This window comes from Filicampus tigris, chromosome 19 (genome assembly GCF_054856515.1).
Source record: "Filicampus tigris isolate MCC_2025a chromosome 19, RoL_Ftig_1.0, whole genome shotgun sequence".
Taxonomy (NCBI): Eukaryota; Metazoa; Chordata; class Actinopteri; order Syngnathiformes; family Syngnathidae; genus Filicampus; species Filicampus tigris.
Window position 1 is genome coordinate 12,332,334 of NC_141235.1, and position 12,344 is coordinate 12,344,677.

At 38.7% G+C, this 12,344-nt stretch overlaps 2 protein-coding genes across 5 annotated transcripts in view; one reads left to right on the plus strand and one right to left on the minus strand.

The window, feature by feature from the left end:
- Positions 1–1,272, minus strand: part of radil2b (Ras association and DIL domains 2b) — a 35,031-nt gene extending 33,759 nt beyond the window's left edge. For 2 of the 3 annotated variants that reach the window (XM_086017707.1, XM_086017706.1), the window contains exon 1: positions 1,216–1,249. The gene's annotated coding sequence lies outside the window, so the exon portion shown is untranslated. Of the gene's footprint in view, positions 1–1,215 lie in introns of all 3 variants that reach the window. The other variant, XM_086017708.1, reaches the window with a different exon arrangement.
- abcc3 (ATP-binding cassette, sub-family C (CFTR/MRP), member 3) overlaps positions 987–12,344 on the plus strand; it is a 46,009-nt gene continuing 34,651 nt past the window's right edge. For both annotated transcript variants that reach the window (XM_086017704.1, XM_086017703.1), the window contains exons 1-3: positions 987–1,276; positions 9,652–9,828; positions 10,712–10,837. In XM_086017704.1, the coding sequence (XP_085873830.1) occupies positions 1,241–1,276; positions 9,652–9,828; positions 10,712–10,837 (339 nt within the window). In that variant the 5' untranslated portion in view covers positions 987–1,240. The remainder of the gene's footprint in view (positions 1,277–9,651; positions 9,829–10,711; positions 10,838–12,344) is intronic.

Below are 12,344 nucleotides of genomic sequence, written 5' to 3' on the forward strand. Positions count from 1 at the left end.
CCCTTTTATATCCATCTCAGAGCTAATCATTTTGCCTTATGACATGCAACAGTACCTAAGGGCCCATGTAACGACTGTCACGGCTCACCTGTTTTCTGGGTTTGGTCAACTGACATTCACAAGCTGAGTCCTTAGGCACTGTCTGCCACTGTACTCTTCAGTCAATAGCAAGCGGGATTAATATGGCAAACTGGTCGCCTCTGAGATGGATAAAAACGGTTGGATTTTTCTGCTTTAATTCATACGCCACAAACCCATTATTAGTCCGGAGACCATATTTAGATTAGTGGGGGTGCATAGAACAAATTATTGCAAAGGTAATTCTTGACTTGACCTCTTTAAGTGATGTACGTTTTTATTTTGTTCTTTTTTTTTACTCTAATGTTGATTTTTACACTGTCCAAGGTGCCAGTCTACAGCAATGTCCTCAAAATCACACCATATTTATATTTTTCAACGTCTTAATGATAAGCACCTCAACATTAATTGATATTTTTGGGGAAAACTGTACAGTAATATCTGTCCAAATAGTCCAAACTTCACAGGAAGATACTATTAGAATTAATTTATACTTAATTGGATTTTTTTTTTTTAAATCTTCATTCGACTAATCTTTTAGCGTTTAGCATTTAGGGTCATCTTTAGAATACACTCGCACTCAACATTTTAGGAGCGGATAGTTTGATTTCGGATACTCGAAAGTGTGATGGCTTGACAGCAGTATGTAACTTGGTGGGCGGGCACGTAGGGTACTATAGTTTCTAAAAACCCAAACCGTGTGAAACAAGATTCGTAATTTTGTTATTTGCAGCTTGTTGTGGGAGAGAATGGTTGAGTACCACCGTGTGTGTACGTCCGTGACGTTTCTGTTTGTCGAGAAAAAAAGAGGAGGAGGTGAGACCAAGCGGGGCATGACCAAAATAAGTTCACGCCCTATTCTGACATCTGAAATGAGACTTCACATTCATGTGCCTGCCTACGCACTATTTGTGTTCGTCGCCGCTGAGCAGAGCGGAAGCAGCGCCGTGTTTCCTGGCGCTAGTCGGTCGGTAAAGTCGAGGCACCTCCGCATTTACCTGTCCGTCTGTCTGTCCGGCATGTGACTGTTAAATCAGTTTCCTTTCACGCTAAGCGGTAACATAAGAAAAGCTGGTTGCTAAGAACGGCCGCCTACTGACGAAGCGGAGGGAAAAGAGTTCTCCGGTGGTTACTTACCGGTGTCCTCCCGAGACGGACGGAGATGGAGCGGCTATGTGGACCGGAGCTTCCCTTCTGGGTGAGTTTTCTACATCACTGCTCGGTTGTCCACACACAGTAATTAGGTTGGGCTCAACTTTGTGTACTTTTCATCGTAGGCTATTTCTTATACATGCTGTATGATTTGCAAGCCTTTTTTTAGTTGCTTTTCTTTGCTGGCAGCCATTCAAATAAAAAAACGACCAGCGTTGACTTTACTACTCTATCTCGATAAGCTGTTTGCTGTCAGACTGAATTGCATGTTGTGGTTTTGCCCTCTAAATGCAGTTTACTATGCTTTTCTCCCCTCAACTCATCTGACGTGTTAAGCTGCATTGCTTTAAAGTAGATATATAGTTGTATGTACATGCACCATTCTCTTAACAATATGTAGCTATACTGCAGGATATTCTATTTATGTACCATTTTACATTTTAGAATCAAACCGAATTTAAGTAGTTGCACTGCATATCCATTTAATCTCGTGTATTATGTTAAGAAATACACAAATCTCATTATTTGGAACAGTATTTTTCAGCCTTTACTGAGTCAAATTACAGCTTTTATATTAGAAAATTCTCATGTTACACCACCTAACAAAATTAGCATAGAAATGGCTTGATGTAGTGACCTTAAGAGAATACTGATCAAATTCTGATTTGTTTGTATTTAGAATCAAATGGAAGTAATAGCAATGGAATAAATCTGTTCCATCGTCAAACTGGCACAATCATAAAAACCTTTACTAAACATAAACACCCTGTAAAGTCAATTCGGAGGTGTATATCTTTATGCAGTACAATATACAGCGCTGGCACTCCTGACTTATAATATATGAATGGACTATCATTAGGCCCCACCCCCCACTGAAGTCAGAGGGCAGCCATCTTACGTTGCCCCGTTACTGACAACTTCTGTTATTTTTGTGAGCCCACGCTGGCCTGGTGTAATATTTGAGACATCTTCACTCAGGTACAAGCGAAGAAGTCGAAACAGGCGACTTGTTCTTAGCGATATGTTGTCCTGGTGAGAGGGCAAACAATATTTTGGCTTCCACTAATGTCTCAGCAAGTTTTTCTTTAATCGAAGGATGAAGCGTAAAACTGTTTTTTACAACTGCAGTTTTCCTGATTTTTGGGGGGCGCGGCTGAAACAGCCCACTTGGGTGTCTGACATGAGTCCCTCCTACCCCATTATATAAGAATAGAGTGCCTTGATTTGCATTAGTGGTTATCTGGCGCAATTTCCAAGTTTTTCCTTGCTCAAATTGAGGCAGAACATCACTATCATGACCATGTGCACTTTCTTTTACAGGGAACATAAAAGAGTTCCAATAAGAATGACTATTATCACGTTAAAACATTGATTTATTCAAACTAGAGCCACAGTTTTTAAAGTGTTAGAGCAAAGAGCCACATCTTACATAGGTTTATATATCTTTTTTAGCTTATGCAGTGTTCAAACCTCCAAGCAAGTTGAAATGAGTGCTTCATAAATTTTGAGAACAACTGTGTCTAATTGTTTTTTTACCTGGTTAGCTGGCGATTTTGAATGCAGGAAAAACCCTGCTAAGTAATTACTTGGTCCAGTTCTACTACTGCAGCGTGCAGTTACTGTAACTAGCTAGCAATGCCTACACTCCAACAATGCATCTACTCAAATGTTAATTGTTTTTTTTCTATTATTCATGCTATCATAATAATATATTGAAACACAAAGCACTGCACCGTGGGGTTTATCGCTAGCAGGAAATATGTGCTCAAATGTCTGCCAGGTTGTGTGAGCCACAGGCTGAATGACGTATGCTAACGTGTTTAATAAATGGTTAACCTTTCTTGTAGTATTGCTAGCGTCATGCCGCCCGCTTGTTTGTGTGAGGCAGCCAGAATAGACAGGTGTACTGCTCACCTATGGCGCTATACGTTCAGTATCTGGTTTTATGGTTATCATCGCACTTTTCTAAGTTGCTTACACTGCTACACATGAATACACACATACATTCACACACAAAAGGCAAAGGAAAAGCAAAGCACTTGTGGCGATAATCCATTCGTGGCTCACTAAGTATCATGTCTCTTATGCGATGTATTGAGGTGTTGCAGGATGTCACGCATGCAGGATTTTTTGACCGCTAATTTTTATGTGCAAACTCAGCGGCATATTTTTTTTTCAGCAATTTGGCCAAATTCAGATTTGTACACTTTAGAGGCATTTGAATTTGGTTCTGGCCGCTCCTTCGCCTGTGAGGAACCGCATGTTCTCTGTGTGTTTGCTTGCCTTTCCTCCTCTCACTCGAGTTTCCTCCTACATTTTTGAAAGCTGCGTGTTAGGTTAAATGACGACTCGGGATTGCCACAGGTGTGAAAATGAATGGTTGTTTGTCAGGCTTTTAAGACAGTGTTTGTACAGAGACGATTGTAAATGCATCGCTCAAGTCATTGAGTTCCTCAAATTCCAAGCTAAATAGCCAAGCCTTTTTTTTAGGGATTAGAGCAGGTCTGAGTCAGTTCATTAACTTCTGAACAAATGAATATAAATACTCGGGCACTATGTTCGATAGAATTCATTAATGGTATTTCAACTGACCAGAAAGAAATGATAAATGTAGACGACGATAATAAAGCACTCACAACACACTTTTCCTGGATGAAACTTATCTATGTATCTATGTACAGTCAGAGATGGGCACTCAACCCTATCTTGCCGGTCCGTCCTCCTGCCGCGACCCGGGCACCCTCCCGTCATCGTCCTTCTATCCTCATTCCTAAAAGTGGTCGTTCTCTGACCCCATCCATCCTCTTTGAGAAAAACGTAGTCAGCATTTGGCTGCCTACGTTAAACTTTCTTTTCCTCTCTTCTGGCAGCCCCGTGTGTACTGCGTACGTAGCTATGAATGAGTCAGATGGAATGAACAATTTTGGATTTTTGCAAGATAGTTGCTCTGGATGGTTTCAGATGGTCTTCATTTGATTCAAGACAATTTATTATTGCACTTTCGCAGCAAAATTTATATTGCCGAAATGTTTATGGCAGGGGTGTCGGACTCATTTTTGTCGCAGGCCACATCGTGCTTGTGTTATCCCTCGGAGGGCCGTTATGACTGTGAGCCCATATAAATGTATGATCGCCTTATATTATCACATATACACGATAAATTGATGGATCATTACTTTTTGAAATCAATGACCAGTAAAACATTTTTTTGTGTTAATTTATAAAAGTAATAAGTAACCAAAAACGTATGCAATATCTCAGTTTTGTTAAAAGGGAAGACAATTTGAAAGAAACATGAGGTCCACACACATGATTTGCCTTCGCGGGCCACATAAAAGGATGTCGCGGGCCGGATCTGGCCCCCCGGGCCTTGAGTTTGACACCTGTGATTTATGGCATTGTTTTTATAACAAACAAATAAAAGAAATGACCCGTTAAAACTTTACAAAAGGCCAACGAAAAAGGGACATTGCAGCCTTGTATTGCTTGCCCAAAGTCATCTGAATGACTCAGACCATGAGAGACAAAATTCTGTGGTCTGATGACAGAAACTCTTTGGGGTGATTGAATACTAGACGTCACGTTTAGAGGAAACCAGGCACCACTCAGAGCACTCTTGACCTCAGACAGGGGTGATGGTTTATCTTTTAATGAATCTAAGACCACAACAAAGAGTGACTTCAGGATAACATTGTTTCATTGTTTTTTTTTTTATTGAAAGTACAACTTGTTTAAATGCTAGTAAATTTGGTGCTTGTGAACCTGTGTTTTGGTTTATATTTGTAGTCACATCATTAAAAGTCCATGAAAATCTCAGCCATTATAATTGTGACACAACAGTTCATATAATTTAATTTCTAATTGGTTAATTACAGCTTTTATCTGCTGTTCAAAAAAAATGCCTCAATGAATCATGATGCCATTTTTGTTCCATGGTGAGATCTCCAGTAGTACTGCAAACAAGTGACTGGTGTTTCGTCCACGAATAAATCTCCCATTGTAAATGAACAAATATGAATCATGGCGGTATTAAAAAACAAAGCAAAACGACGCTTAAAATGTGGATGTCATGATCCCAAGCATTCGTAGAAAACTGTCAAATGTACTGCGGCGCAGAATACAGAAGATTTCAGACCGGACAAATATATTGGTATCACCTGTGTGGTTGTTTGTGACATGAGAAATTGCAATTCTGTGACTCACACTGTATTGAACGAACCCTTCACTGAGCCGCCGACTAGAGCTTTGAGGCACTTTGTTGTCGAAAAAAGCCATTATTTTTCTTTGACAGTGTATTGCAACCAGGAATAGCTTTTTTATTATTATTATTATTAAGTTTCTGCTATTCCAGTCAGCCATAAACTGAAGCAAGGTGATTGTAGACCAGCCAACTTGTGCTGATCAGATTTTGGTACAACTCTCTGTCTTTGTATGTGGTGTTTGTGAAAGGTGTTGTAACAGCCCTACCTGCACCCTTTATGGGCAGTCGTATTTGAGACGGAGAGGTGTCACGTGGTAGAGGGACACAGCTGAAAATGCTGGGAAAAGTTTTTTTTTTCTTGTATACTGTTGCACGTTTGATGCAGAATTGAAACTGAAAGGGGCGAATCTAAATGAAGAACTGAGAAAAGCCTGGAAGGGATGTTTGGTGGAAAGTTTCCCGTCACGTGCATTGTTTTTTAAAATCTTTGTGAAATTGTGTCACAGGGCAAGGAAAGTCAGCTTTATTTACAGTATATAGCACATTTCATACACAAGGTAGCTCAATGTGCTTCACATAATTTGAAATGCAACATTTAAGTCAAGAATGAAAAGTACCCGACTAAAATGAATAAACAAACATTAAAATAAGAGTAAAAGTACAGTGCAAGAAAAATATTTTTGAAAATTGATTTATAAACGCCTCAATCACAGTTATGGGGGGGGCATAGTTTTTAATACAGGCATATACTCAGCAAACCAGTATCTTCCTTACTTACTTAAATGAGCAATATCATCTTAACAATGGGAGGCACATAAGTCTTAAAAAAAAAAATAAAAAAAAAAATACCACAGTTGTTGCCTCAAAAATAGTCTCATCCTGTCCATTTGTTTAAACTAAAGATAGACACTTCTAACACTTAATTTTGTTAGTCGGGGCTCAATTATCCATGCACCCATCCATTATCCAAACCATTTATCTTCACCATTGTCGCGAAGCTTCAAATTTGCTTCATGAATCAATTGTCGTATTTTTGACTCTTCTAGATGGCACTGTTGGTTTAAATAAAGTGGTTTTAGGAATGGCACGTCAGTGTACTTTCAGCCCAGTGTTGAACAGAGAGTGCCACCTAGAGGAGTCAAAACATACAACAACTGGTTCATGAAGTACATTTGAAGCTTCATTTTCCCATCACAAGGCTCAGTCAGTTTTTAGAATTTGATGACATATCCTACAAACATATACCGTGATCTTTGTGCTATACTTTATGGGTCAGTGATACAATGCCCAATTTTTGTTTTTTTTGCTATCAAGTGGCACAATTTGGATAAGCGTCAATGGACATACAGTCGATGTTCGTGTTAAGGTCAATTAAAGTCAGATTTTGGAATAATGCAATTACTTTGTACATGCTTGAGCAGACAGAGTTACTCGCGTATACATGGTGATTGTGATCACTTGGAATATACCGATCTAAACCGCGACGCACGGACGTCGTCATGACGCAAATACTCGTCATTTCCCCTTCTTACTTTCTACCGTCAATAAAAGACATTACATTCATGACTTGCACTACACTAATAAACTAGTCGTAAAAAAATACATTGAAAAATACAACAGTTGAGCGATACACCATAGACGTGCAACTAATATGGTATTTGAATTTGGCATTTCAAAGTGTGCAAATTATTTTGGATTTTTCCAATGAACTGTCAAGCAACTTTTTAAATTAAAACTACGTAAAAGTCCGTCTATGCGACATTGACTCTCCTCGAAGTTTGGCTGCACAGCAAGCTGAGGTCAGCTGCTACAGGAAGTTAACTGAGTTAATTTTTTTTAGCGCGTTATGAAATTTAAATTAATCTCCATAGTTAAAGCTTTAATTTTGACAGCCCTAGAAATAATAGAACGGATGAAGATATTTTCTAAATAAATAAAATACATTTTTTGTAGCTGTTTTTTTTCCTCTCTTTTTTTGTTTTTCTTTCAGTGTTACCTGAATGCCCGTTCTGTTGAAAGTAAACAGAACAACTCAAAATGGCCGACAACATCAGGACAGTTGCAGTCATGCTGCTCATAAAGTGATGATGAACATTGTAAGTTAAACATGCTTGTGGGAGTACGGACCAGCAAAGGACGGGGAAGGGAGTGGTAACAGGCCTCGGCATGGTACAGAACAAATGGCCCAGTGTACAGTAAATGTGACCCAAGTTTGTAAACTAGGCTTAACTTCTTGGATGTCTTTAAAAAATGCCTTGGTAAATTGTGTGCTTGTGTAGATTCTCCCCAACGTTGTTTTTGGGTTGACTCATTTTGCATCCTGTTTATTTGTTTCGGTGCTTTGGAGACACGTACTTGAGTTATAAGCAGACACTTTCAGTTTGATGGTAGTTTATTTTTTATTATTATTTTTACATGATATTATTTGCACAGCACTATCAAGGAAAACAGGCACGCATTCCTTTATCAGGCTTCTGGAAGATTCCTACCTCAGTAGGTTTATGGAGGCGGGCTTCAAAGCAAGAAGAGTTGAACTCTAAAAAGCCAGTTTGAGCCAGTTCGGACATTCAAGGTAGAGCAAGACTTCTAAAATAAGTCCATAATTTGCACTGTTGCATGTTCCACGTTCGTGTTCCTGTTCTCCCGCTGTCTTTACAAGCGTTTGCCTTTCATTCCCTGCAACACATTTCAGCGTAACAGGGACCGGATTGGCAGTCTGTTGAAATTTGGAGCACAAATTGTGCTTATAAAGTTACGGTATTTCTGGAAGGATTTGCTCGGATCAACATGATCTGCTGTTGACATTTCCCTGACAGTCGGGAGTAGCTGTTGCTCCCTTGGATTTATTATGGCAGTGCCAGATTAACAGCAATGTTATTATTACTCTTTCATCATTCCAGGTGTTGCTTGGTTATACACGACTTTGAAAGGGCGATAATTCCCACGGTGATATGACTCTCGGAGAAGTGAAGTGACAACAGTATTTTCTTGAAAGGCTGAAATGGAATCAAGTTTGCATAATACATTTTGCATTTTTTTCATTACACTCCTTGCCAATAAAGCAAGGAGATTCTTCCATAGTAAATGTGATTTGTATCTCCTCTGGCCTCCTTGTTACAGTTGACGCTGTCAGAGATGCGCAGAATTTCAATCATAGAAGTGTGAAACGAAAACTGGAGCAGATGACGGTTTCATCCCTGTTGATGGAGAAATCGTTTTAACGATATGTTTACAGAACTAGCTCAAGAAATTCTACTCCAATGTCCTTATAGCAACATCTAGCAACGGGACCATTGTAGTCAAACTGTGCTACTTATACCCAACCAAATAAAGCCATGTGGATTATTGGCAAAAACAATTAATGTGAAGAAATAACCTTGTTCTTGCCGATTGATGTTTTTGTTTTTTGAAGTGTAGCTATATACCCTTTGGTTTTATCCTTGAATATTGTAATCGTTTTTTTTTTTTTTGTCTGTGTTGTATTGGTCTGTAAAGAAGAAGAAAAAAAATAATGTGAAAAAAATAAACCCAGTACCCAGCAGCTGCGGCGATTACCTATCATCACTCCATACACGCCTCAGTCGATGGGAGTGGTGATATATGGAAAGTGAGTGGTGGCCGCCAGCTGTGTTTATCTTTGCTCTATCTGTGGGTGGGCCGTCCGTGTCCGTGTGTTTGTAGGCAACCATGATAACCAGCACGCATCTCGCTACGATTCATGTTGAGTTATCCTTGACCTCCGGATGTTAGCTGCTATTGTTATTGTTCATCATAGAAAATATGTTTGTTTTTGTTTTTTTTTTCTTGATTAATTTCCCAGAGAATACATCGTGTTCCAAATTTTGCAAATGATATTTTTTCTAAATAGCGAATGCAAATGACAGTGCAAATTATTTTCAAGTCTTCAACCGTTACTATAATTTTAATGTTTCTGAGCAAACCTCAAAATGAAGACATTATTTAAAAAACATTTTGACATCTCATTAGGCGTAGCAGTGCTTTTTTTGTGTGTGTGTGGAAAAAAAATACTGTTCTCCCCATTTGCCTAATAATTTGGAACACAGTGTAAAAAAATGATTTCAATTTCCAATTTTCAAATGGAAACCATATGAATGTCCGATATTGGTGAAACTGTGCTCTTCCCTGAGAAATAACATTGCAATTATATTTTTTGATTTATACTGAGCTTTTTTTGTTGTTGTTGTTGCCTGTTTCTGTAGGTAGCCAATCAGACGCTCCACACAGATCAGCCCGACCTCCCTGTGTGTTTCCAGCTCACTGTCCTGTCATGGCTGCCATGCATTTACCTATGGGCTGTCTCCCCTATCTACCTTTTCTATCTAAAGAAAAACAACAGAGGCTACATCATGATGTCCATCATGAACCGATTCAAAACGGTGAGACACCCGAATTGCCCCGGCCACAAGATTTCATCATACCCTACGTGTACTGGTGCTGTCAACAGGGCAACTCGCCAGTTGTGTCGGGAGAATCTGGCGTACGATTGTCCCTTACTGAAAATAAGATGAAGCCATCTGTGACCTCATTTGTGGAAACATGATCTCGCTTCATGCTCCCCACGCAGCCACCAACGGTCTTTAAAGCATCGGCTGCAGGGAGCCCTGTCAACTATCATTTTTACAGTACTCTTGTGCATCACTGAAGTGCAGGCCTGCTGATATAATAAATTCAGCAGCAACAAAAAAACAACACATCTTGTTTGTTGTTTGCCTGTCTACTAATCCTGACAGCAATTTAGAGCTATGACAGCCATCCGCTTTAGACTGACGCTATAATGACAATCCATGATAGTCCAAACACTCTTTTATGTTCATGTGTTTCACACCAGTTAACAAAAACATCGCACTTTCTCTCTTTATGTTGTGTTCTAAGGCTGTGCAATTCATCGAAATTCAATTACAATTACGATTATTACATTCCACGATTACAAAATTGGCATAAAAACGATTATTAAAATTCATTTATCTCCAACACAAGGAAATATACTTGAATTTATACAGCTTCACTTTAAAAAGAAAATTATAATAACTAATTTTATAAATTTTGTTTGGTCCAAAAGGAAGTTACATTTATTTGTCTTAATATTTTTTTACATTTAAATATTTCCTTGTTTTGTACCAAAAAAAATAAATGATCGTTTGAATAATCGTCATTTCAATTATTACCTAAATAATCGTGATTATCATTATTTTTTTAATAATTGTATTCATTTCAATTATGTTGTCTCTTTTCTCCTCTTACGCTGGCTACCCCTGTCAGGTGTTTGGCCTGCTGTTATGGGTCGTTTGCTGGACAGATCTTTTCTACACATTCCATGAAATGCAGCAGGGAATCAGTCAGCCGCCTATTTTCTTTATCACGCCGCTCGTGCTCGGCATGACCATGGTAAGAAAAAAACACAGTCTGCTCATTGAAACACATATATATGCGAGTGACGTTTTCAGACCTGGATTGCACACAAAAAAAAAAACTCATTTCGTAACTATATTTTTGCTAAGCCACATTTATAAAGGACCACGGCTATGTGGACTCAGTTGCCATGGATTCAAAGCAAACTACGCAAACACATTCTGTACAAATAAAGACAGATGAAGAGGATTCAATGAATAGATCATATCCGATGTGACGGTGTGATAAAAGTCGCTGAGTGTTTATTGTACAATATGACATGCATAAAGCATATTGGTTTAAGTTAACTAGCTGACACAAAACTAATGAATATCATAAAGGTAATAGCAGCCAAAGTGACTTTACTGCTTTCCAAATGGGGTTGGGTGCCACAGGCTGCGACCCCAGCATGCTTTTTTTTTTTTGGGCCGTACTAGAATAAAGTGTATTTGCACATCCACTACAGTAGGTGGCACTGGCTTTCTCAGTGACTATGTTTACATAATAATAATAATAATACATTTAATTTATAATGGACAACATTTATTTAATCCGATCAGAGTTCGGATTAAAATGATGATCGGACGCACCGTTTTCATGGACGTTAAAAATATTGATCCGATTAGGACTTCATGTGTCATGCTTTCGATTGGAACAAATTATTTTGACATGCGCAGATTGACCAAATATACTGGAAAGAAGAAACCGCAATGACTTCGGTGTCAACATCCATTTCTACTTTAAACGTTCGTGTTATTTTGCATATTTTTCCTGTTGGCGCTGTTACGTCGAGTCACACTTTTTAATGGAGCTGCAAATGTACGAATCAATCTTGCGCCCGCCATGTCTTTCGCTCACTCTGCATACACTAACTTCCAGCAATAACAGAAACGCGCATACTGACGTCACAGACATGCGAGGTAAAGACGATTTGTTCCAAAATTTCGTAATAAGCGTTTTCATGCACGCCGATTGGATTATCAATCGACATTAACCGCCCGTCTCGTTTGGAGTAAAATCTTGATCAGGATGCGCAAGAATAACACTAATGAAAGAATACCATCTGATTGGATGAGATTGGTTGTTTTTAAAACAGCTGTTCAATATATTTATTTCCCATATTATAATTGGCCAAATGCGTCCACATGATGTTTTTCCTTATTGAGACATTCTTAACCAGCAGAGCAGCAATGTGCTGCAGAAAGTCAACCTTCTAACGTTTACAAGCACCCTCATGTGACGACATAATGTGCTATTCTTGCATTTGACTGCAAGCGTTGTTTGTTTAAAAAAATTGAATAATTAAGTGAATGTGCTCTGTAAATACAATTGAGGATTCGTTCGATCATAAAGTGAATATACAGTTTATAAACAAATGACTTTTACGCTGGCCAAATGTGCAGTTGAACATGCTAGCCGGAACTGAGTAACCTATTATATCATGATTATTCGAATCAACTACAAATAATAAACCGGTATTTCGAAAGAATGTGTATCACATTAA